We start from the raw sequence: 27,086 nt of genomic DNA on the forward strand, positions 1-27,086 counted from the left end.
GAGATGTCTAGTGCTACATGAAGAAGGGCTATTTGTGCCATTGCCTGTGATGTGATACCTCCAGTCGTGCACCTCCAAATGATGTTGGCTCTGCTTCCACTGTATCATATTGACAGTTCACACCCTGCTTGTTGTTCAACTGATACCATAGGAAAGCCTTTTTCCACCTGGATAGCAGACTGCTTTTCAAGTTTCTCTGTCTGACTGGATGTTTGCACTGGGGTTAGATCTGAATATAGATAGCACTTGTACTGAATGGATCTCACTTGAATAGCTCTGCTGCATCCTTAAAATGTTGACATTAACTTTCAGCCTATAAGTCAATGTGAACCACAGCTCTATTCATCTCCCAGTTCTTCCCTTAGGCCAAGGTTTAGGACCTGGTGTGCAACACTGGTGACCTGACACAACCCATAGCTTAGTTTTAGTTGCATATAGCCTTATGAACCATTTTTTCTAATGTCAATAGCAAACTGCACTAACATCTGGGCTCAGATACTATCCTCCACATAGGCTCAGGTGCAGCTAAGAAAGATCTCAGGTTCTTTCCCAGGAGACTTCCCCAATGCTCACGGACTTGATGCAACCAGCTGGTGGTTTTCACTCACAGAAATCCAGGACTATGTGTCTGCTTGAAAGCTTCAAACCACATTTATTGTAAATTCATGAAAAAAAAAAAAAGAAACCACAGGCTGGTAAACTATTACATCTCAGTGTAAAGAACTTGTCCAGTGATGTGCAATCAGATATTGACAAGAATATCTAAATAAGCAACAACTTCTCAATATAAATCTCATTAAATAAAAAAGAAAATTATTTCCATATTTACAGATTACAAGGCAAATGGATCATTAAAGCATTATTTTGTATTTAGCGGGTTTATTTCTTTGAAATAAAAGAGAAATGGCTTGAATCTAAGAGTGTACTTTGGAAGCAGCTTTCTAGAGAGTCTATGTTACCACCAGTGAAAGGACAAGCAGCCTCCCCTTCATCACTGCTCTGCTTCTTCTGTCATCCAGGCTTTCACCGAAGGGCTTCTGGTACCTCCACCTATGAAACAGGGGCAGGAAGGGCATTCATTACATTTTCTGTACAGTATAGATGGCAACGTTCCTGAAATTCCTGCCCGACATACACTACCAAGTGCTGTGTGCTACACATCATCTCCCATAACAAGACTGAACCTGGGAAAGTACCCCACTTTCTGTCAAAATCACAGTCAGACAGAAACCACTGTGCTGTGGAAAACCTAATCAGAGGGAAGCCTCCTCCCAAGTGCTTTATTATGCTCACATTTTTAAGATTTTTATTTTTTTACTAAATGTGTGTACTAAAATTAACTGAGCTTGTGCTATATTTGGGCCACAATCAGTTACTGAACTAGGATCTCTTACATACCCGCCGTAACTGCTTCATGCTGCTTGCCCGAATTGCTTCCATAAGGTTGTCATGGAGTGACCTTTGTGGGGTGGATGGTCGGGTGGAGGGTCGTGAACCTTCCTCTGATTTTCTGTCTGAGACTGATTTTAGAGAATCTTTAATTTCTTTCAATATGTTGTTCTCATGTTTTCTGCTCTTTTTGCCTTTTTTCTTTTTCTGTCCATTATCTAAGGCTTTTCTAGAGCTTTCTTGCTGTTTGATGACTTCAGCTATATTCCTGGTTGGTGCCTTCTTCTCTGGAATAAGCAGGGGAGGGGGAGGGGGGGGAGGAGGTGGGGGTGAGGGTGGAAGGGGAGGTGGAGGTGCAGGAGCTGAGGGCTGACATTTCACTGGCAGTGCTTTCTTAGGGAGCTTCGGGGAAGACCATGGTGAGCTTTTAGGAGACACATAAGGTGAGGACCGAGGTGTCCCCTTCTGCAAGACTTTGGTCTTTGGATTGATGGCTCCGTCACAACCTGACTCTTGTCGCTGCTCCTGCATACGCTTTTGCCTTTGTTTATCCATATTTCTTGTCAGGATACTTGTCATGCTCATTCTTGGGCCAGCAAGGTCAAAGTGGTACCCCAGCTTTACCAGAGTGGTGTTCTCTTTCAACAGTTTGACTATGTCCATTTCCACCTGGCTGCCCATGATGTGCCTTTGATTGTGGAATCGCAGTTCTGTTAGAACCTTGTTGTTCTGCAAAGCTCTCATGATGGCCAGCACGCCTTTGCCTGTGATAAAATTTGACTCAATATTCAGACTAGTTATATGCTGATTTACCTTTAACATACCAGCAATAGCTATTGCCACATTGTCATCAGCATGGGTGTTAGCCAAGCTGAATGACTTAACCACTGTGTTGTCCCTCAGGGCTTGAGAAAATTGTATAAGCATCTGTGAAGTGATGTTTTCAATGTTGTTCAGATTGACCTCTGTGGTGTCAGGGTCATTGCTCCTAACTTTTTCCAAAGCATCTTCAATAACTGTTGGATTTCCACAAGGGTGGATGGCACTGCTTTTTGAGCTCCGATTATTGCTATCTTTTCCATCATGGCCATTGAGGAAGTTTTCATTGTCCTTTGCACCATTACACTTTTTGTGTCTGATGTGGTCAGAATGCCTGCCATTCTCAGGTCTTTCACCAGCTGCAGCATTCTGCTCTTCCTCATTGTCATCATCACTCTCATCTTCATCTTCCTCCTCATTTTCTTCTTCTTCATCATCATCCTCTTCAGTACATGCCTCCTCAGACACTTCACTGTTGCTTTCTGTGAAACATTCTTCTTGAAGTTCTTCGGAATTGTCTTCTTCTTGCTCGGAATCCTGAACAGGAATGTAGGTGTTGGTGTTAAACATGACTGAAGTAATGTAACTACTGCCTTTTAGCATAGGAACAATTATACTGCAACTATAATAAGTTAATGTTGAAAGCTAAAATCAAACAGATGCAGTTAGGAGAATAGAAAATGTTTCACCTAACACCTTTTTAACATTATTTCTTTTACATTCTTTAGAATATGCTTAGCATAAATTGCAACCACTTTACCAATGTCAGTGATTTCTGCCAAGAGAAAACTTGATACAAGGCATTACAACATGGACATATTTCATGATTTCTATGTGTTGGCATTTACACGAAGGGATATAATTTGGATCTTTGACAGCAGAAACATAAGACAACAATTTCAGAATGGACATGAGCAACAAGCTTCTTCATTTCATGAGGATTAAACATCTCAGACTCCTTTGCTTATGTTAGTATGTCTAAAAAATTAAAGGTTGCCATGATTTAAAATACAAATAGTGTCTGCATGTTTAATCTTGTACACCAGCATGCAAAACAATACAGAATTACAGAAGTCATGTCAAAAATACTCTGGATGTACTTCACGGGCTGTACATACTAATGAACTATTTGTGAAGAAAGCATTCAGAGGCATTCCCACAGGTAAGGTGTAACCACAGGTCAATAACCCCTGAATTTCTTCATGTTTCTTCAAGAGCTAAGACGGTGCTGTCACAGGTCAGCTGCCATACTGCAAATTGTTATAACTCCTCGTCTACAGAGCAAATGCATTGTTTTTCTGAAAGACAAGGTTATTTTAGTGTGTTTGGTGGGTACCAGGAAGGCAAATTTGGAACCATGCCCCAATGCTCTGCTTGTTGCCTTTAGCAGTTATGGTGGCAAAAGAGAATTCTCTGCACAGGAGCAGGAAAAGGTCTTCACCCCAGGAAAACCTCAGTCTCCACATGGAGAACTCCAGTAGCATGGTGGGGATCTATGGGGTGTGACTGAACCCAGAATCTACAACCAACCTTAAACCTCTTGTTCAAAAAAGATCTTCCATGTCATGTTTTGTCTACAGGAAAAACTATAGGTATATATTTTTCTTTACAATTGAAAATGTTTAAAAAATTTTGGACGAATTATAATTGTTTTGTATGCACTACTTTAGCAACATTTATATTTTTGTCTTTGTAAAACACTAGAGGGTATTTTCCAAAGTGAGTACACTCTGTAGAGACACAGTGATACTGTTTCTGGAAAACAAGTGTTACTAACAGGCCAGCCTGTTTTCAGACAGCCTGCGCAGTTTTAGGTTTGCTTAATTATCCAGCTCTGAAAATAGAGAATTGTTAAAATGCATGCTATTGTTTCACAATCTTCAACGGAATTCTGTATTGGGATATATGAAAAAAAGATGCTAATTGTAATGTTTGGAGAACTGTGACTCCTAATGAAACACGACACTGAGCCGTTTCCACCTGATGTTCCTGAGCATCCAGTACGTGGGGGGCTTGCAGGGTCTGATTGCATTGGCCTGCACACAGAGATCTTGTGGGATACAGCCCCACTGCTTCTCCTGTAGAACATGTGCAGCAAGGCCCTTATGGTGACAGATACTGTGCTACCTACAGGCTTATGTGGGACTAAGATTTGTATCTGTAGCTTCTATCCATGTGTAGGGTTTTAAGATCTGAAAGCACTCGCTATCCAAAAACCTGTTTTCATGGCTTTGCTTTTACATCTCTAGGAATATATAAAACAGATGAGCAGAAGGAGGCGCCTTTAAATGTGCTGTTAATATGTTTAGTGATGCTAGATTAATAAAAAAAAACTTGGCCTTTTTTTGAGTGGCATTTCTGAGGTCAAAGGTGAAATTTAGTTTCCTGTCACATACATTGTCTGGTGTCATAATAAACTGCATGATAATTTCAAAATTGAATATTCTTTTCCTTGCAGGTGAACAGAGATGTATTCTTACTGTGGCAGCACTGTGGTGCAGGACTGCTGCAGGCAGCCTGCGAGGCTTCACCTTACTTTGTAGGAGTAATTTGATTAAAAGTTAGGACTAAGATAGTCAATGCAGAGGTAAATATCTCTGGAGGACAAGTTACTCACCCTAAAAGGCTATCTGCAAGTTGTTTGCCTTTTGGAGCAGCTGATCACTCACCACTAACTATAGAAGAAGCATGAATATTCATCCATGATAAAGGTGTATAATTTCCAGACAGTTGAAAGCAAGAAGAAAAGTGCTTTCAAGGAGCTTTCTTACTGCCCTTGGGGAAGAAAGCCTTTGTGCCCTCTATATCAGCATATCAACCTTTTCTAATTTAAGGATGCATTAAGAAGTATTTTTTCAGACCAAAAAGTATAGAGCCTTTTGCCAGGACTTTGAGGTTTAGCCAGTACCCATCATTAATGCTGTATGTACATGGGAAAAGAGAAAAAAAACAAAGACCCTGCAATTATATAAGATACCAAACTAGACCTGTTCAGCAGGTTTTTTGGAACTGCCCAGGTTTCGAGTTCCAGGCTAAGCTGGAAATAAACATTAATCTTGCCATTGACTCTCTAGGACTGACAAACAGGGGGTGAAGTTGATGCCTGCAAGCTGATACTAATGGTCTGATGACAGCTACTGGTCTGTGCTCTTGCCTGCAAAGACGTTATACCACCATTCATGAACAAGAGAAAACACATGTAAAAACATCCTGAATATTGAAAGGTAATTTAATCCACCTGACATTCCTCTAGGTGGATATTTTATCTAATGTATAAACTGCAATTATTTCCTTGCAAATGACCCAAGCTCCAGAATCAAGGCTGTTAGAGGTTATGAGTGCAGTTGTCTTTGCCTTTGTTCTATCTTTCTGCTAAAAAATGGGAAAATGTGTCCCTATAAAAAGAGTGAGAGCTTGGTATGAAGCACTGCTCAAAAATCCCCAAGTCCCCACTTTGCTTTGAAATTACATGGAGCCATCATGAAAATAGAAGTTGCTTTGTGGTTTGGCTCAGTCTCACAAATACTTTTAGCAAGGATCAGGGGTGCCAACATGGACATCAGCTGAGACTGAGAGTGCTCACTGCTTGCCAAGACTGAGCCCTTCACTCCAGGCCAGCTGTACTGTTCATTTGCAGTTCAGGAACTGGCCTTTATTATTAACATTTTTATTTTGGGGGATGAGTTGCCTAACAAACACTACTGGCTGTTTTTTTGGGAATGCAGTTAAATTGTCTGACTGATGACTCTCTCCCAGGCCACTTTTTAAATAATGTACAGTTGCCCTCTGACAACAGTTGCCAGAAGACTCCTGAACCATGCCAAGGATCCTCAGCAGGGACAAAGCAACACAAGCTGCTGACTGCAACACAGCTTTCTTCCAGCGACCACAAAGCCTGGCATCCACTTACTCAACTTCTGACATAACACATTCAAAATTATCTTCCTGACACACTTCTCAGCAGTTAGTACTGGCTATTTTTTAAGGAAAGGAAAAGGCACTTTCTGTAGCTTTCTTAAAACGTCAAATGCTATCCAAAAGCCCACATTTCTACCTATTAATAATTTCTAACATACCCTTTAAATTTTTTCCTATTTTAATCACTAATGATAGTTTTTATGGCACTTTCTTCTGTCCTAAATGGAGCATTTAAGGTACCTCCAGAGAGAGCAAAAACTCTCTGAGCTAATACTCAGCACTTTAGCAGGCGCAGAGGTATGGTTAACAATGTTCTTTAAAATGCTACAAGAGACTGAAAGGAAATTAAATGAGTCAGTTAGATCATGCCAAGGAAGCATAACCCAAATATTTACAGGAAACAGCAAATGGCTCAGCATCTTACCTTCTCGCATGCCCCCAGCCTCTCTTTTTCTAAGAGTTTCTTCGTCTCCCTCTCCCAGTAGGCCATCAGCGCTTCCCTGCTGAAAGTCCCTGTTGGTGTTTTCTCCGTCAGGCTCTTCTGCCGTTGTCCCACTGGAAGGTTGCGGTCCGGCTCTATGTCCTCCAGCTCCCGCTCCAGCTCCTTCAGCTCCTCTTCAGTGAGAGAAGCAAGGAGCTCATCTTCATCTATGTCTTCATATTTACTGAGCTCTCTTCTATACCCAAAGGTAGACATGGTCCTGCTTGGTCAGGCTGGTACAAAGCTAAAGTGACCAGGCATTCAAGAAGGCTAAAGCAAGCAAGCTGTGTCTCGTGTGGTCAGCAACTGTTTCCCTGCATAGCCAGAGGCACCCTTTTAAGAGTAATCATCGGGGGCTTACGACAATGCATGAAGGGATGAAAGCATGCTCCGTTTTAAGCATCAGACGTCAGCTAGACATCTGAACAGCAAGAATGTCCCAACACTAATGTTTGCAGGTCCCTTAAAGAGGGGGATTATTGACACACTGGCCATGGCCATATTTAGAGCAGGCAGCTAGTGGGAGAATACCAGCCTTGCAGACGGGGGGGCGGCACCAAATAAAACCCTGGGTGCACTTACACTGGCATCATGTCCAAATTGCAGTAGGGAAAGAACAATGAAAATCCATTTAATCCTGAGCTGTCACAGGGGCTGGAAACAAAACACCCTTGCCGTTGTTCAGTGACTTCCTCTCACTTTCACGGTTTTCTAGTGGAATGCTGTTATCCCGCCAAGGTGTTTGCAGGCAGTTGGGATCCGTGGAAAGGCAGCCAAGGGGAGGAGGTCGGCATGCCAGCACCTGTAGGGAGCACTGCTCCCACAGTGTCACATGTTTCCTGCAACAGATCACACAATTGAATTATTTATTAACTCCCTTATTTTCTCTAAGACTATCAGAGCGATAATCAGCTTGACATGTCCATTTGGAGCACCTGTGAGATTTTTTTTCACATGGAGAATTGTGCTCTGCTGGGGGAAAAGGACAGAGTCACCCAGAGATTTAGGGGTAATGAGCTCTGGGTGGGCAGGGGGGCTGTGCCTTCATCACTTCTGACAGGCTGAGGAACTGAAGGCCTCTAGTGGCTATTCTATTAATGGCTGTTGCTCACTGTCACTGACTGATGTGCAGTTGGAGAAGTGCCCTTCAATTCTTTATTCTAAATGTATAGGTACATTATAGTTTCTGCTAATAGATGATAAATTATTCTGATATTTTTATAGACAGGTATCTTTCAGCAGGAAGAAATTACAAAAAGAAAGATTAAACTTTCCATTATTAATTGTTTTGCTGTTGTGGTTGTTGTTTGTTTTTTCTTTTTTCTATTAGCAGTGAATGATGGTGAACTAGCAACATTTTCTGAAACGTGCAGGCCAGCAATATCTGCCAACCTGTGTTGTAAGAGAGAAGGAGGAAAGGGGAAGAGAGAAGATTTTGGTACAGGGAAGTAGGAACGCATCTACAACAACATATATCAACCTTCTAAAATAATAACACAGAGTGTTTTAGACAGTCAATATTTAATGGAAATGTAAGTGAACATAATTTGAAGTATTGCTCTTCTCCAACATCATCTCTTTTTGGTCTGTATGGATTGGACACCTGAACTATGTATGTTGTTTAGCCTAATTGTGCTTTCAGTTTTATTATTATGCATATTGCTTTACTGACAGTCGAGACAGGAGCTTGAACATGATTTTCATAAAGATTTGATAAAAAAATTACATTTTTCCTTTGATCATTTGTTTATATGAACTTCATGCAGTTATCTTGATCAATAAATGGTATGAAAGCTTGTAACCTTAGTCTTTTGTAACCGACAAAGTACATTAGATAAAGGAGACATAAGAATATTGTACACCTTAAATGAAAAAAAAATATTTGCAGGTCATTTACATTGACAGAACCTTTGGATAAAATCAAAAGGAGGCAGATGCTTGGCTTATGGAGCTAAGAGCATTACTGTCACAGGGTAAGGTACCACGATGGGCCAAGTGCACACACAAGTCAGTGGGTCCACAGGAGTTCTGTTCACTCTTTCACCTGCACCTGCAGAGTGAAGCCTGCACCAAATTCTGTAAAATGTGAAAGACTAGGAAAATATCATAAGTACCTTTTTTCTTTTAACTTTGCATCATCAGTGCTTTTTGGTAGAGCATTAATTATATGTATATAACTGCACTCCAAGCAATTTTATTTCTTCACTCTGTCTAGGACAATGGTTCACATTGTTATCATTGGAGTTAGTGAGAGAAGCAGCACAATAAAGTTATCTTTCTTGAGTGCATTTTTGCAGACAACATTTTGTTGCAAACACTTTTTGATGGAGTTAGGAAATTTTCACTGAATAGATTTTCTGTTGGAAAATGCTAATTGAAACTGAAATGCTTTTAGAAATTTTCTGTATTTTATTAGTATAATGTTGATATGTACAACACTGATCTATACACTATTAAAAGCAAAAATATGCTGTTAAAAATTAAATCTACTCAAATACACTGTTTCCCAGAAAAATCTGAACTTTCTGTTTTTCCTTTTTTTCTCAGGTACAACAAAATTTGTAAGTTTTTCAATTTTCCTGAGCTAAGAGTCCATAATACAAAGTCCAAACATACAGATACCTGAACTGTCTATTTGAAGTTTTCTACACGTAAACCAAATTTTCCAAATTCTAAGTAACTTCAAAAAGCAACATGTATTATTCACTTCTAAGATAGTATTCCAAAAGAAGATTTAATGAATATTTAATGAATATTACCTTCAGTGCTACTCCTTGCTGAGGTATGATCCAATACTGGGCCAGTGGTGACGTTTTTCTACACATAAAATGCCAATGATGCCCATTCTAGCCATAAGATAATTTAAAGATGTTACTAAAGAGGGACAAGGTATTTCTTGTACCTTTCGCCCCTGAAGCAGCGGGAAAATTGGCAGTTGGGTGACATTATGAGAGGTTTGTGTCCCTTCTTGATCCTCTATGACACTTGTAATTTAGGACCTGTTCTTTACAGGGGAAATGGCCAAAGATGAAAACCCATGAGCACTTTCTAGGACAATTTTAACAAAAATAATAAGGCTGAAGCACATGGCAAATTACATACACAGAAGAAAAAAAAGATGCTAAAACTTAAAGCTACATACTCACAGGTCATAAAATGTGGAATAGTATTTGTTGTTGCCTGCTGATGAGAACTGAAACACTGTCCTTAGTACCACAGTTCTGTAATCACATACTTTGATCCTAGACCCATGAGTACTCAGGGCCTTTACTCTTTTTCATTGCATGGGAAAGATCACACATATTTAATAGCCTTTCAGGTTTTTATTTTGCCCCTGTTCTTCAGCACAGTAAGGCTATCAATGGTTTTAATTATCCAGTAGCCTTTTCAGAGGACATTAAGGTGTTACCACTTTTTTAAAGAAGAAGAATAGAGTACCTTAAGACTGAAAGTACCCACTAGTTTGGAATTTTGGATTCCCTTTTCGGCAGCATTTGACATTATGAAAGCATTTCAGCTTTTCAACGGATCAGGGTTCAGCTCCTGTGAGTATCAGCCATGGCTGAAGCTTCCCACCACTACAGCATTTCAGATCATAGGTTCCAACTTCCAAGAGGAACTCTTGCAGCAAAGACAGGAATGATTCTGTTTTCCTGTTATTAGCATTCTTGCCTGAAACATTTTGTTCCTGTTTCATAGTCTCCTTTCTCAGGCACTATACATGTTCTGATTTCTGGAAAAAAAGATAAAAACCAAAAACCCCAGCAGCCTGAGCAAACTATTCTGTCTCCCAGGCTATGTTCTCAATCACATCATTATAAATAGTTGAGGGAGAGTCCATTGTGTGTTAGTGAGGTGGCACAGTGAATTTCCCTCCATCACAGGAGGCAGTGAAAAGAGCATGAACCATATGTAGTACAGGAGGCCAGATTTATAATGGCTACATTGTCTGCTGTTTATGATGAATCCTCCAACTGGACATTGTTTAGAAAGGAAAAATTTCTTTATGGAAAGTGTTGTCAATTATTGGAATGAATGGTCCAGGTAGGTAGCCAAGTCACCATCTCTGCACATATTGAAAAGATGTGTAGATGTGGCACTTAGGAACATAGCACCTTTAGTTGTGGTCTTAGCAGTGTTCTGTTAACATTCACACCTGATGACCTAAAAGATCTTTGTAATGATTTGATAAAATGCTTTGCCACCTCCTAACAGAAAACCCAAACTCACCTCCCTAAACCCCTGCTGAAATCCTGTAGTCAGGAATTAACCATTTCACCAATAGGTCATGAAAACTCATCACTCATTTGAGAGAATTATTAGAAGTTTTGTTCACTTCAGAACCTGAGCTGAGACAAAATGAGAACTGGAAGCACCCATTTTATAGGAAGAGGATTCACTCTGTCATTGTAGATCTTGGCACCCAGGTTCCTGGCTTTCAGTGGCTAGGTATCAGACAAGACTTTCAATTTTCCTAACCAATTTTAAAACCAAGATCTATTTTCTTGGTTTTAAAAGAGGAAACCCTTCTAAGTGTCCTTTTTTCCTTTCCAAGCAATAAACTATTTCAATCAGCAGCCTAAGGAACTTTGTTCTGCTTCTCACTTTTCTACACGTGGGACAGATTGGCACAATCACTGAAAGGACACAAGCAGCACGTGGCAGATGGTGCTCACCCCTCAGCAGGACAAAGCCTACAGTTAAATGTATATTTCCACTCAGATGAATGCAGGGAAAACTACAGGCAGGCAAAAAAAGGGCCGCACAACCTTGTCCTCAGGCACGGGACAGTGGCTATTTCAGTCCCGGCTCCCGAGGACAGCCTGTCAGACAGATGCGTTGGCTCATACTGAGCTCAGTCCCACGCTGCAGGAATGGGTCCAATTGCCATAGAGCACATTAAAAACAATGCACCACAGCACGTCTGGGCTTTCCCCATGTCTCCTGCTGCCCTTCTGCAGTGCTGCTTACTCCTGCCTCCCACCACACTTTTGCAACCCTCATTGCTCGACCAATTTCCCTCCTGCCGTCCACTCAAGCAGACTCTGAGGCACCAGCCCCTGAGCTCTCCCACCTCCCCCTTTCATGCCTTATTGCTACTGTGCTGCCTTCTCCATCCCTGGCCCTGCAGGCCCCCCTCTCCTGCCTTCCCCGCAACCCCTCACTGTTCTCAGCCACCTCCACAGCCTGTTTGCTGACCTCTCCTTCCTACTCCTCCTTGCACGTCCCCTCTGTCCTGCCTCCATGTTCCTCACTGCCTGCTTTTCCCCTCCCACTATAGCAGTATGTATATATATCTATCTCAGTGTGTGTCTAAGTTTTTGCGTGCTGCGTGTACAGGCCTAGGTTGAATGCAGAATTCAAACCATCCTGGAGAGACACAGGGTCAAGCAGCCTGGCAAGTACACATGGCCACGAGGCAGACTGATGGGACAAGCTGCAGCTCTTTCCCTCGGGAGACTCGCACAACTTGTGAAAATCGTGCACACGGTACTGTTCCTGAAAAGGATGTGTCATCACCTACATTTAACAGTGCTATCAGCAGAGCAAATGGGATGAAGCATGCACTGAAGGCATGTGAAGGAACAATTTTCAGCTGCTTTTCTCTATGCCAGATGATTCTGTTCAGTCCATCTCTCTGGGTGATGCTGTAAACAGGGAGTCACACAGAGGAGAAAGATGTTTCCTGTCATCCATACAACAAAAAGTGGGTAAGTGCAAAAGATGACCCTGATTCAAAACCAGTCTTTGCTTGGGAATCAGATTAAGCATCCTAGCTTAAAGACAGATTTCCCCCTTGAATTCACTGCAACACACTCTAGGCTACCAGGAGGAGAGACTCCAGGTCCAGGTTGTAGCTTATCCACTCAGATCATCACAAACAGTATTCAGCTTTCACTCAAAAACATGTGCATGTGGGCTGCCTTATTGCTCAGATTAGTTTTGAAAACAGCTTTCTCAACAGTTGCTGGGGACATAACTGTACACCATATACCAACAAGCCACAGGGCAACCATTAATCTAATGTATTTCAATGGTGGGGGTGCTTGGGCTGCCTTATTTATGAAGACAGAAGGGTAAGAGGGAGTGAAGAAGTGAATAGGCTCTGATAGCGCTGCTGATGCAAAGACAGTAATGATGCATCCTGGGAGGGGAGTCAAGAGGTCAGCCTGACCGCAGGGAAGGACTGGGGGAGGGAAATACATCTGAGTGCAAATAAGAACATTCCTGAACTAACAAATTTCTCAACCTTTAATTAAAAGAAAGAAAACTAACTGCTCACATTGCACAGGCACCTTTGTACATGGATCGTGGGAGTCTATTTTATTATGCAGAGAGATGCAGCTGGGTGCCAAAGGTGTAACAGATCTGGGGTTTATTGTTCCTTTTGCGTACCTGAATCACACTAAAAAAACGAAGACAACGGAAGACAAACATAAATCTTATTGAATAAATGTCATTCCCATTCCCCGTTTTCTTTCCTTCCTACACAGCCAATACTTTTTAATCATCTTGTGGCAGTACAATGTCATGTTCTGTAATAACAGCATGAGATGAACCTGCTTATCTTTGACAGCACAAACTATTCCTTGCCAGGGTTTTGCCCAAAGCAATTGCTTCTTCTCATCTCTGCAGACTGGCCATTTCCTCAATTGTGCCACACCAAAAAGATAAACTGCTTTGTACGCAAGGATGGTCTTAATGCTCTTGCTTTCATATAACTGCTCTTATTCCTCAGGAAGAATCTCAGTCTGCTTTACAAACATTGCCAACAGATTTACAAACTATATATAGAAATCATTTCACTTGCTACTGATGTACAGACATAGGGTGACCACAGCAGCTGTTTGGAATTACATCGCAATATTGCTCAACATGTTTGGAAAGGAAGTAGAGGCCGCTGTATTGCAAAGAAAGTAGCAGAGGAACTGCTGTATGCACAAAAAATGTGGGGTTTGGAAGGGCAATTTCAATGGGATGCAGTTAGCTTACTCTTTAAAATATGAAGCATAATAAAATAGGTAAAATCTACCAACATAAGAACGACATTATTTGTGGGGGCATTTGCAAATACACTGTAATATGCATGTCCATATCAGGTAGTTATTGAATTATAAGTGATTATGAAAACTGCATGGATTTCATCCTTCATTAACACCAGAGTCCCAGACAATTCTCTCATATAACTTAGCCAAACCTATGGTTTGTCATTCAGTTTAAAAAATGGCTCTATTTCTTTATACACAGAGAACGAAACAGGTACTTACGTCTATATTTAGCATTTCCTTTGTCACTTTTTAATAGTGTGTGAAGTTTTTTTTTTTTAAAGTAGATGCCAGCAATACAAACAAGTTATATACTTCATAGGGAATTAAATACAAGCAGCAATACTAACCAGATAAATTCTCTACTTTACTGTCTTTAATTACATCAGGGGGTTTTTTGTTGGGTTTTTTTGGGGGGAGGGGATGTTGGGGTTTTTCTTTTTTGTTTTGGGGGTTTTTTTTTGGTTTTTTTTGTTTTGGTTGGTTTTTTTAGATGTTGTTTTGGAATAGTTTTGTTCATTTGTAAGGGTTTTGTTTTGTTTTTTGGGGGGGAGGGGTTGTTACCCCATATTAATGATAACAGGAGCTCTGGGCATATCTACCTTGCACAGAATATGTCGACAAATAGCAATGGGTTTGCCCAATTAAATGTAGAGATTTCTTCTGAATATTTGAATTTTGAAAATTAAATGTAAATACATTTTACATGTTACCAGAACTACACTGTTATACAGTCTTATGACTACTAACCATTCACTAATATATTTTTATAGCTTTTTAGGAGAATCCCAGCTCCCTCAGCCACTCCTCATACGACTTATGTTCCAGCCCCTAGGAGTGATGGAATAGCAAGAGATAAGACTTGTTCTACAGAGATAAGTGACCACAAATTTATGTCCATACAAGTCACAGCCAAACCATGGATATTTTAGAAGAGTTTTTTTCCTGCCTCAAGTAAGGGTCAGAAAAAATCCCTTTACCCTACCCTGAGGCAGACACAAAAGAGCCTGTGACTTTGTGACTGTGTTTTTCCATGCGTGACTCCTGTACTAATGGCAATAGTCTGAGAAAGGGCAGCTCAGGCACTAGGAGCCCATGCCAGAACACACACTGCTGCAGTGAAACAGTGAAATTGCTGCCCACCTCCCCAGGCTCACCCCCACCTTGATACCCAGAACTAGCTCTGCTGTGCCAGCTCCCAAAATGAGATGGTAGTCAGTGCATGGAGTTTTGTGGATGACCCACACAACAGTATGGCTTCCACAGGGAATAGCTGGTCATATACAGGACTCATGGCTATGGTTTGCCCCCTCTTTCACTGAGCTCTGAAAACACTCACAGCTACCAAGTCCATCCCACGGGTGCTGAAAGGGCTGATGTAACCACTGCTGAATGTCTGGCTCCTTGGAGAGCTCATCAGCCTGGTGCAGCTGCTTGTGTCAGATTTTATGAGAAACAGAAACCAAATTATACCTCTGATTTCAAATATTGTCCCCAAATCGATAGGAGTCCCTATCCAACAGCATGCCTGAATTAGAGCCAGGGCATTTAATTACTTGTAGACAACATTGCCTGGGGGTGAGCATGCCATAGAATTGGGTTGCAGTGGAGCAGCCTGTGTGACACACCCAAATAGTCGAGAAAATTAAATCCTAGTGTTGCAAGGGTTCAATCACAGTCCAAGCAGGGAAAATAAAAAGTATTTTTTCCCGAGGAATTTATTCTTTCAACAGGTCTGATTCCTTTGCCTCTTTTCACACAACCAGCAGTTCTGGCCCAGTTACATTTTCTGCTCCTACCACCACCTCATCAAGGCCATAGAAGTAGTATTAAATGGTCTGTCTGCAAAATATGGGAGTCAAAAGAGCTGTGTTCAATTCCTAGCTGTGCCATAATCCTGACCTGGGGAAAACAGCTCTCTCTCCATGACTCTCTCACCTCATATTTAATTTTAAATAAAGTTTTGCTTCTCCCTCCATTCAGTTCACAGATGCCTTAAAAACATGAAAGACACTTTCTTATATTGCTGTAATTGCTTTAGTATTTGGGGTGGGCAGAAGTCTTCAATAAACAAATACCAATAGTGAAGGACAGAAAATCCTTAAACCAGTATCAGGGCATCTCCTATAACAGGCAACCAAACAACAGAAAGGGCCTGGCTGTACTGATTAAAAGACAAACACAATCAATACCATGTCTTTTTAGCTTACCTAATGATATTCAAAGGACTAGTTCATGGTATTTTAAACACTTGGGGCAATGCTCAGTGCTAGATCAGAATGCTTTGATGCTGCAGGCAGTGTAACTATTGCCTGATGCATGTATGAATTTCTAAATATAAACCTCTGCCTGTGAACTAAAATTACTAATGGAATTTGGCTCTAGCCACAGAAAGGGTTTAAAATCTCCTGTCTAAAGCCCTATTTGATCATGTTTCCTTTGCAGGTTGCAGTATACTGTATCAGATATGCAATCACCCAGACTCTTACATTATGGTCACTGTATTCATTAAAGCAACCACAACTTAAGACTTACTATGATTAAGCCCGTATTTCTGATTGGGAATTCCCACAAAGAAATATTAGTTTATAAGTTATGAAGCATACCCACATTTTTCCTGGTATGTCTAGGATGTACTGGGCAGTGCAGCTTCGACCTGCAGTCAGCCATAGTTGTGGTTCAATGCTGGCCAAACGCCAGGCACACATGACAGCTGTGCACTCGCTCTCTCCTGCCACAGCTGGGCAGAGGAGAGGGAAGAAATTAAACAACAGGGTTATGAGTCGGGAGAAGGACTGGGAGAAAACACTCCAAGGGCAAAACAGGCTCAACTTAGAGTTACAAAATGAATTGATGACTAACAGAGTCAGAGGAGGATATTGAGAAGTAAAATAAGCCCTTAAAACACCATTTCCACCCCCAACCCCTCCCTCCTTCCCACTGGCAGTGCAGGGAACAGAGCATGGGGGGTTTTTTGGTCACTTCATCACTGACATCTTCTTCCACTGCTCAGGGAGAGGAGTCCTTCCCCTGCTGTGCCATGGGGTCCCTCCCACGGGAGACAGTTCCCAATGAAGAAGAAGAAACTATAATTAAAGTTATAATTAAAGTCCTTGGTATTTCTTAACCAAGGAGATATGCTGCTTGATTTCCTGGTTTATTTGCCCATCAAAATCTACTCTTTGTTTAAAAGAGCCTACCTAAAGTCCTTTAAATTTTTCAAGCCTTGAAACATGCACACACAGAAGCTGTACCTGGAAGCAAACGCTTTGCCAAAATACCTAAAAATAATTTAGATGTTTAAAGAATTTTATATAGGACCATTATCTTTAATGTACAAAGTATGCTACAACACTTTGGATGAATGTGACCTGACATATGCAATTAAAATTTCATATAATAAATCATAATATTATTAATTGGAAGTTAGATATTTATGCAGTCTGCGGTATCTCTGTTCACTCCTCCTGTGTTTCTATGAAAAACTTAATTCTTGTGCTTAGAGGAACATAATCCATGTAATCTATAAAAACACAAACCACTTTTCCAGCTAAATGTTTCAATCACTGAACAGCAATAAACTCCCAGAACTGAAAGAGAGAACACATCAAGTCATAATTTTAAAATCTGTGCATAAGAACGTCAAAAGAACACATTTTAAAGCAATTACAGAAGATAATTTAAACAAAGTCCTAGCAATGGCCTTCAACAGTCAAATTGATATCTAGGTAGGTTACTTTAAAAGCCATTTCCTTCCAGGTTTAACTTTTGTGAACCCTTCATTTATGCAAACAGGTCTGAAGGAAAAAATTATTGCTGTAAATTGTGGCACTGTTTTGTTCAACAGAAATATTTCTTTGGAAGCACATCTACTCCACTGGTTAGGAAAGGAACAGAAATTTCAGAATCCTGCCTCATGATTTCTTAACATTTCCTTCCTAAATCTCCAATATATGAATGCAAATATAAAATCACACTATGTACATCCTTTTCTCTATCTCAGAGTAGAAACTGAGAAATGGCTATTTTATTTTCAGAGTGTTTTCAAAAGGGATTTTGCCAGTATGTTAATCTTAATTCTACGCAATAAACTAGCATGTTTAAATCCGGCTAATGAAAAGAGCCAAGTGAAGCAAGGAAGGTGTGTATTTACTAGTTTATCCTTTATTGAAAAAGTAGTCCAACTGGGGATAAGCTGGTCACAAAAAAGAATTTTCAAAGATACCCTGACTCATAAAGCCCAAACAAATCTCCACGTTATATCCATGACTGAGCAACAGCCTCAGCATCATGTCACCATTCAAAGAATACCAAATGCACTGGGAAAATGCATCTCATTAGGCAACAAAATTAGCAGTTGACATCTGCTCCATAAGATAGCAGTAGCTTTACAATTCCATGGCTGTCAGCTCCCACTGCCACAAGAACACAGTTTAAAGGATCCTTGTTTGGATTTGCTCCTGCTTTGAGCAGTATTTTGGTGTAAAAAAATCTCGTGAGAAACAGCACAATAAAGTGCAGTTTTCCTACTGTCATTTAAGGGTGTGAAGTTATGTGTTCAGACAAGAGACATCCAAACCATTTTCAATGATGAGCTCTAGACACTGGTTCTGGCCGTCTACAGCTGAGAGAACAGTGCTTAACCCACTTTCCTGGATTTTAGTTTGGGATGTGGCTGCAATGAGACACTTCCTGGCCCTAAAAAAACTGAACAAAACTAGGCAGGTGTAACTTCCCTGTATGAAGAAAATAACCCTCATCCAGCTACATTCTGAATTACCAGCTAGACATTTTACAAAACACAGAAAAACCAGTTTTGAGCACTGTCAAACAGGATGCTGTATTCAAATTGTTTCAGTGGTTTTCACTTAATTCTAAGGAGTGTGTTTTGCATTTTGATTTGTTTATGCTAAGAAAAAGTCAATTAAATCTAATCTAACACAGGTACTTCTGAAACATAAATAAGTATAAATATAAATATAAATATAAATAAATATAAATATTTGCAAGTTTACTACAGCCATCTTCTGTGTGACCTTGTGCCACACTGTTTCTTAGAGAAACAAACCCAGAGTACTTTCCTCCTAATTTTCATATCTATTTAAGTTAAAACTTTAGTAAAAGAAGAATTATTTTTTGTGGCAAATATAAAACTCAAAGGCAAAATAAGAGGTGTACCAGATGCAAGTTCAAGTGCTCCCCTGAGTGGGCTCTGCTTTGACTGTAAGAGTTATAACTCAAGACTCAAACTAGCAAATTTCAAAAATACTTCATTTCATTAATTAATACCAATATAATTCCATCTATAGAAGGAAGGATAGGAAGGAGGGAGGAAGGGAGGGAGTATTAACATTTCTACTGAAGCATCCTCTCATCAGTTTTAAAATTAAAAGGAGTAACTAAATCATGAGCATCATCTATTAAGTGTTAAGCAACTGATCCTTTTTCACAGAAAGTAGGATTGAAGTATATAATGTACAACAATATCTACATCCACATTTTCAGTGTTAACTGACAGAAAAACATAAATAGCATCACATAAACAATACATTGATGAAAGACCTCACTTTCAGAAGTTTGTATCAAGAAATATTTAGGAAACTAAATTGTCATTATAGGGCTCTGGTTAACTCTTGGCAGGATTTATTAAAAACAATGGCTGAAAATAGCTGGAGTTTCACAGAACAGACTTACAATTACTGAAAACAATTGAAAGCAAGACATTTCAGAAGAACCCCTTATAAGTGCCTCAGGGCCTTAAAATGGTAATACAGTATTTGCATCTGATGAAAGTTAATGGAAAGTCATATAGCTGAATATTTCAATACTGATAATTGCATTATATATTGTATTTTCTCATATTAATTTCACAGATTTATTATCTTCTGAATCATAAAGATATTTTGATATTTAACAGAAACTGAAAGCTAATAGAGCTAAATTATTCATGTATAGTAAAACTCTACCAATAGCATAAAATCTTCCAAAGAAATCACCTTTTATTAGAGTGGGGTATTACAGTGCAGTTGAAGCTTGTTTTCAGCACAAAATGGGAAGGAAATGAGATGAGAGGTTTTTCAAAACACCTACCTACTCCTCAAGATACCATCTGATAAAACCAAAAATCTCCACTAACATCCAAATCCCCAGGAAAAGCACATTCCAGTTAAAACAATAGCTTATTCTTGTACAGTAAGATAGTCAAATAGAAACAGGTTGATAAAGGTAGCACCTGAACATACTGAAAATGTACCTTGAACAAAAAAATAGGTTCCCTTTTCTTAGAGACAGCTCATTAGCCACCTAACCCGTAAGGAGCATCTTTAAGTTCAGCTCATCAGCTGAAGCATGAGGAGTGCTGAACAGAATGCTGGGTACATTTCCTCAGCTGTTGGGCATTTAGTTTCATTTAAAATAATGACCAGCACCTGAAGCACACAAGCCAACAGGAGTACTGGGGTGAGTAGTGAACAGAGAGGAACTTCTGCCATTCATGTTGCTTAAACCCAGAGAGACAAGGCAGTTATCAATTAGAAGTGGATCTTCTCCTTTATAATTTGCAGTATTGGGATAAACACCCTTTTCCAGGATCATCCACACATCTTCCACAAAGCCAGCTTTTCCTGACAAAGTTAATGCTATTTCTCCATTGCATGTTTTGTATTCCCACACTGATTCCCACATAAGACGCTAGAGGTAAGACAGTGAAAAAAGATGAAACAAAATTAAAACACAAGGCTGTTAAAACATACACACATACCAGAAATCCTTAAGTGTTTAGTATTCATGAAAAGTACTTGTAACTATGCTAACCTAACTAGTATTGCCAAGCCCACTGAATAGTAAGTTTTGCTTTGCCTGTGAGTTTTTGAACAAAATGTTAAAAAATGGCTCAAGTTATTCACTGGTGTAAATTGATGCAATTTTTCCAAAACCAGAAAATTTGCCTGAACATTTAAACAACATAAGCAAGATGCTCCATAGAGGACTTGATTATACTTTTTTAGTAAACAGTTCTGGCCTATTGGTGTGTTTATTGTTCTATGTTTCTTTGCTACTCCCCTTATCCTATGGGATATTTTAAACTTACTTGCTACCTAAAGTGACTTCAAATATTTGTAGAATTGGGCAAGCTGCAGCCTCAGGCAGTGGAAATCACTCTCTTTGATCAGTTTCCCCCAAAGCACATATCAGGTTCACAGGTTCTTGAAGCCCAGATACTTGACTTCAGAAACTTGAACAGATAAACATGATGCAGCTGAAAAAAAAATATGCCAAAAGCTCAGATTTGCAAAGGGACTAATTTACTTTATTTTAGGGTTTTTACCTTGCTTCATGGATGTTATAATTTTCCTACTGTTCTCACTAGGTGATACAATGAAATGGTCTCATCTCGTGTATTAATTATCACTTTTAATGATCCTTAATATGTTAAAAACCCCCCAAAACAAACCACAAACACTCACAAATATTGCTTTATCTTTATACTGGCAAGGCACAATCTATTAAAGAAGTCAAAGGACTTTGAACTCTGCACTACTTCTGCAGTCATGAAGTTTAATGGACATCCACAAGAGTTTGGTACACAAGGTCGGGTGATGGTCAAGCCATGCCAGCTATTATTTTCAAGGTGTGAGAATCATTCAAATACTCAGTGGATTAGTAACAGAGTATGTCAAACCTTTTCACTATAGTCATCAACTTAAATTCAGTCCACTCATATCACCAACTGTAACTGTGGCTTATGTTCACTGTGCTTTTTCCTCATGATATCACATCAACCAACCATCTTACTAGTAAATTCTGATTATAGCTGGAAGGTCAGGAATGTTCCTCTTTACAACTTCTAGGTTTTTGAAGTGTAAAATGCAATCTTTATACATTGTAAAACATACATAAGGAAAAAAGCCTTAAGTTAATATATGCTTAGCTGTATGTTTTGCATTTTTCCATGTGAGCTTTTGGTTTTGAAAGTTTCTCTGTTTGATTCAATCTTAGTGGCTTAACACATTTGTCTTTTAATCAGACTGATGTAATTTTTTTCTAAACTTTTAAACTACTACTCCCACAGTTTGTGCACTCATGTGCTCTTTCTACCACACTGAACAGTTATCCCCCTCAAAGTGTCACACAAATACTAAACAGTTATACTAAGCACCTGTTGTATGTTTCTCACAGAAAGATCATTGTTCTAGTCATTTGCAAATAGAGAAGGAACATTGGAAATGCCATTTGCAGGAAATCTTCTGAAATTTATTTTCAAGGGAAAGTGTTAATCAACTTTGTTTTTAGGCTAATTGTATTGCTCTTGTAAGCAGTAAGTCAGTCAAAGTACCATAGCCAATATTATAATCCCATCCACAAATACCTTACTACTTAGTATATTATGATAAAGCTTGCGAACCAAAATTAAATTAGTAAGGGCTTACAGTCAGATTGACTCAGAAACTAAAGGTCTCCAGGATTCAGATTCCCACATAATACAGTTTCTCACCTCTTTCAGTGTGTACTGGAACCACAGCCTGGGTTTTTAACTGCAAGGAAAGAAATCTGAAGGGAAGTGTTAAAAATCTCTACTTCAATCCCACTGTCTCTGAAGGAAAAAATATACAGCTTTGGTCTTGAGTGCTACCTCTGAACACAACAAAAAAAAAAAAGCATTAAAAAAGGAGTCCAAGAATAATAAAAGAATATTCACAGACGCATTTTCATTTAGGGCTTAGAAGAACAGATCTTCATGTTGTTCATAAAGGAAAAGCTTCTCTGAAGGTTCTCAGTTCCTTCCTATTGTGTCCCTAGTCAAGGTTTCAGCACAGCAGTCCAAAAGAAGATTTAACACATAAGTTAGACTGATTAACTGGTCATCACAATGTAGACATATGTACCACCCTCCCTCATCTCTTGTGGGCCATGCACTCCACTGACAAGCAGGAGAATTCTGAGGCAAGGTTCTTTCACGCATTTTTCCTCTCATTTTCATAAACACTTATCTAATTCTGATGGCACCTTAAAGCTTCAATCATTTAAGCCATAAATATACTCTTGTTATGAACACTCACAAACCCTTTAGAGAGCAAAGATAAAATCTCTCCAGGACTAGCAGTGTCAGAAGTATATATCAATGAACGTAACTACAACCTCAGCTTGCCATGAGCTAAAAGGCAAGTACATTTTAGGACACATTAATATTTCACTGGCAGGTGAGAGGTGGTCCTAATGAAACTGAAACAGTTAATTTACATAAGATAATTTATTAAGGAAAAAGTTGTAACTTTCATAAATCTCACTTCCTCCACAACAGCTTTATGACAAAAGTTGCCTTCCCTTTCTTCACACCTTTCATTTTGAAAACCCTCCATTTGAAGGCTTCATGGCATTGGTAAAACTTTTTTTAATGAATCATGATCATCCTATTGGGTCCACATGGATGGACCTTCATGGCCTGCAAGCCTTACTGAAGTTGCTGTCCTTAGGGGAATTGAGAACTGTTATATTACAGCCCACCATGTTATAGATACCACAGAGCCTGAACCAAGAAAGGCTCCTGAAGATTTATACAGGCCTTAGATCAGACCCCCACATTGGAAACTCTTTGAAAAAAGGTCTGGTTTAGTGTATCACAGAATCTTTTTAACAATGTTCACATACGGTCTAGTCCTGTGAAATGGTCAATATCCTCCCAACATCAGTGTTTTCATGAAGAGCTAAGAACACTAAGCAAGATAGTTCTTTAGTAATAAAATTATTTTGTTTTCATAAAATGTATTGCCTTTCTACCACTCTTTTCCCTCCAAGAGATCAGAGGAATAAATCAGTTTAGAGGCCATCACAGAACATTTTCTCTGGTCATGTATTTTCCCTATCTATGTGGTCAGCTTTCTCCTGCTTTGCTACATCCCCTGACTGATTATGCCACAGGCATCATAAAGCTCTTTTCAAACACGAACTTAAACAGAAAGGTCTTAGATGAGCAGCGTTTCAGAATTGCTGTGTGGACTTTTTACAAATTATCCCACAAAAATTCATATATTATAAAATGAGAAAGTTGTCACAGGTGACTGTGACAGGGTAGAGTGAGGATAAAGCACACAGCTCCCCACAGCACAAGTGCTGGACACACTGCCAAGGGTCTACACGCGCTTCGAGAGCCTGATTTGCTATATCACCGCTGGTAATACACTGTGCTGAGGTGACAAGGTCTGACCAAAGCAGGGATGTTCCACCAGGATCACAGGGGAACATAACAGCATGGCTGGTATACTGAGCAACACAAACATCCCTGCTACATTACGTGATGTGGCAATGAAAAAGCTAAAAAGCTCAGCAGGAAAATCTTCTTCCATTCACCCTGGGCAGTTTCTCAATTGCCAGACCCACATTTTAGATCAATGGAAACAACTGGAAATGCTTACTCTAAATGAGTTCTAGTTTTTTGCATTACAAAGAATATATTCCCTAAACATTATGAGTAGCCTGATATTTTTCTGATTTTTTTTATATTCATGCCTGAAAAACTAGATATTACTTCTTGATATTTTCCTTTAAAAATAAAAAAAAATTGCTTTCTAAATTACTGGTTTTTTCATTAGAAAAAAATATTAACTACTTGCTAATCATGGAAGTTGCATTTTTCTTTGGAAAGAAGTGTGTCAAGTATTCATCACATTTAAACACATAAAGTTATGTGAGAGTTAATGTTATTCTAATTTCTTATCCTTAAAATAAACTAGACAATCTTAGCTTTACTCTATAAATAGAAGGCCCTTAGGTATGCACAGAGTTTGTTAATAGCAATAAAATAATTGATAGCTATCTAAATTTGGACTCAGTCTCTTAAATATTACATTTTTAAACTATTTCTCTGTTAGTCTAATTGGCGAGCATACCACAGAGTCACCATTTCAACCCATTATCTTGCCAGTGTTACTCTGGGGCCTGCATTTTGAACAGCCAGGAATGGTGTCCTGCAAGCTGAGGTGTCCTGTGATACTTCTAAAATTAAATACGCAGTTGCTAGATAAATTAAGGCCTGACCTTGTACAACTGTAACATAAGCAGACTCGACCCACAGGAAAGTATTACACATGACTTCTCTAAAATCTCATCAAATGTAACACGAGGTCTGGGAGGTATAAGAAGATTATCTGTGCCCCCATTGGTTAAACAACTCCCATTAAGAAAATTAATTATTAGCCAGTTATTCTCAAGGGCTACATTAACAAAATCTGTGAGCATATTTACATAAATCACAACAAATCTGAGAAGGTTTAGCCTTTAACTAGTTGCGGATCCCACCATATTACATGACCAAACACTTACCTCTCTCTCTGAGGCTGACATGATGGAAAGCTTTATAGATTCAATGACAGACAATTACAGAACTTATTTAACTAGTTTAATAACTTGAAACTGGACAAAGAAGCAGGAGGCACAGCACCACAGACAGCAGTGATGCAAAAACAGAATAACCCCAGAGTAACATCAACAACAGCAGTATCCAGCAAGTTAAACCCAGGCATGGGATGAGGAAGAAGCTGGAAACATCATTGACTCAAAACCTCTGTCTTGTTTTGGTATTAACCAATTAGTTACCATTTTTAACATAATGATCAGACAATAAGAGTACACAACAAACTGAAAAAAACTCCCAAACTTCCAACTTCACTTTAATTGTCCTAATGAAATGAAATTTTACACTGTGAACTCTCCCATGACCCTCAGTTCACTTGATTTATAGAACCATAAAAGTGCAAGCTTAACTGAGGCACTAAATGCATTTCAATCTTTGAACACAAAATCAACAAAAACATTTAATTATGATAAATAATATTCACTGCAACATTTTTTGCTTGTGCAACCTAACTAAAAGCACCATGACCCTAAAAAAACCCAATATAACAGAAGCTCTACTGTTGACTGGGATGATACAAACAGAAATATATTATCTAATTAACAAATTAAAAATACATGTTTATAATACATATAAAGAACACAAATGTTTTAATTATTTACCTTGAGTTCTTTCATCTCCTTTACATAACTAGGACACCATCAGAACTAGTACATATCCACATTACAAACATGGTATTGGTTTGATTTTCAGATATTTTTAATAATGTTCTGCATAAAGTGCCTGATTCCACTCTTACATAATTATTACATATGAATCCATCAATTATGTTCCATGCAGAATAAGTAAGACTTTTGTTCAAATACCAAATCATATGGCAATTTGAGATATAATAGAATGAGATAAATTCATTGGTGAGACAAACATGGGATGAGGAGCTATAGCAAAGCCTTTGTAGGGTGCCTACATACTGAATATTAACACACAGGATAATACTCCTAACAGAATCCCCAGTGTAAAACAGATAATAAATAAACTGTGAAATGCTACGTGCGTAGTTTGGGGCTTTTTTTTTTTGCTTGTTTGTTTTCAAAACCAGGTACTTGGTGATTGTACACTGATAATACTTCATAGGTCTGGGCTTTGTTATGTTTTAAAATAAATCATGTATTGAGACAGGGTTTGACCAATTTGGAGAACTTCCCACAGTATCACTTTGGGATTAATTTCACTAACATTTCCATCAACAGGGCCTGTTTTTCACTCTTTGTTAGGAGGTAGCAAGGACACCTGCATGCTTACACTGTCTAAACAGTCAGAACTACTGTCTGAATGATGCTGTGCTAGAAGCTCGCCTGGCACAGAATGATTTGTGCTGTGGTCTGTTAGTGTGATCAGGAGATAGATCATCTGGTTGGACCATCAGAGAGAAGGGAAAATACAGGAGAGATCCAATTAAAAAAAAAAAAAAGGCAGAAACTTTGTAAAGACTGTCATTTTGGAGAGAGGGTTTCAGTACCTTGGAAAGAAACTCCAGGTCTTTGGGATGCAACTGCAAAGAACCCAGAAGTGGGGAAGATAAAGCCCTGAATTCTGATATAAACAGTATTAAGCACTTTGCTTTAGTTGCAGACTGGGGGAAGTGAAGCTTTTATCAACGGAGTGCTTCCAGAGAGAACTCAATACTCTGAAACTCAAGTCTGTTGAGTTTGTTTACCAGTTCAGAGGAGCTCCAGAGCAGAGCAAAGGAATTAAAATATTCTCCAGAATAAGACATAAACTTCCAACACAACTATTATAAAGTATTACTCACTATGCAAAACTCACCTTTAAGTTGGCAAATAAGCATAAGACTTATTAGAGGGACAACTGGACCTTCAAATGAACATCATGGTCACCTCTACCAATAATTTAAACTGTCTCTTCGTTGCTCTTTTGTCCCATGTCTCTACCTCAAGGCCCGTGATTAAGTTTACTGTTTTCTGCCTATTTTTTGCCTCAGTAAGCGATCCCATTACCGGAGAAGCACCACGCCGTGCCCAGCGCTACGCCGAGCGCCTTTCCCACAGCGGCACAGCGCATG

The 27,086-nt window shown here is 39.2% G+C and overlaps 2 protein-coding genes across 2 annotated transcripts; both read right to left on the minus strand.

Moving 5' to 3' along the window:
* Nucleotides 1-627: 627 nt before the first annotated feature.
* LMOD2 (leiomodin 2) lies at nucleotides 628-27,071 on the minus strand. Its single transcript, XM_085042108.1, has 4 exons — nucleotides 26,831-27,071; nucleotides 6,551-7,446; nucleotides 1,399-2,745; nucleotides 628-1,050 (listed from the first exon to the last, which is right to left on the minus strand). Exons 2-4 carry the CDS (start codon nucleotides 6,821-6,823, stop codon nucleotides 1,024-1,026), a joined length of 1,647 nt encoding a protein of 548 aa, XP_084898234.1. The 5' UTR covers nucleotides 6,824-7,446; nucleotides 26,831-27,071; the 3' UTR covers nucleotides 628-1,023.
* Nucleotides 17,088-18,462, minus strand: ASB15 (ankyrin repeat and SOCS box containing 15). Its single transcript, XM_085080030.1, is given in 7 exon segments — nucleotides 17,088-17,243; nucleotides 17,807-17,855; nucleotides 17,857-17,965; nucleotides 17,968-18,006; nucleotides 18,009-18,136; nucleotides 18,138-18,212; nucleotides 18,214-18,462. Coding segments are annotated over 7 exon segments (756 nt in total). The 5' UTR covers nucleotides 18,414-18,462.
* Nucleotides 27,072-27,086: the final 15 nt, after the last annotated feature.

This window comes from Lichenostomus cassidix, chromosome 1Aa, assembly GCF_008360975.1.
Source record: "Lichenostomus cassidix isolate B80296 chromosome 1Aa, HeHo_3.0, whole genome shotgun sequence".
In the NCBI taxonomy this organism is placed as follows: domain Eukaryota; kingdom Metazoa; phylum Chordata; class Aves; order Passeriformes; family Meliphagidae; genus Lichenostomus; species Lichenostomus cassidix.

Coding starts and splice junctions, on each gene's coding strand:
- LMOD2 (XM_085042108.1), bottom strand. CDS start 6,823: ATGTCTACCTTTGGGTATAGAAGAGAGCTCAGTAAATATGAAGACATA. Junction 2,746..6,550: donor GGCTGGGGGCATGCGAGAAG/GTAAGATGCTGA, acceptor ATTCCTGTTCAG/GATTCCGAGCAAGAAGAAGA. Junction 1,051..1,398: donor GCATGAAGCAGTTACGGCGG/GTATGTAAGAGA, acceptor CCTGTTTCATAG/GTGGAGGTACCAGAAGCCCT.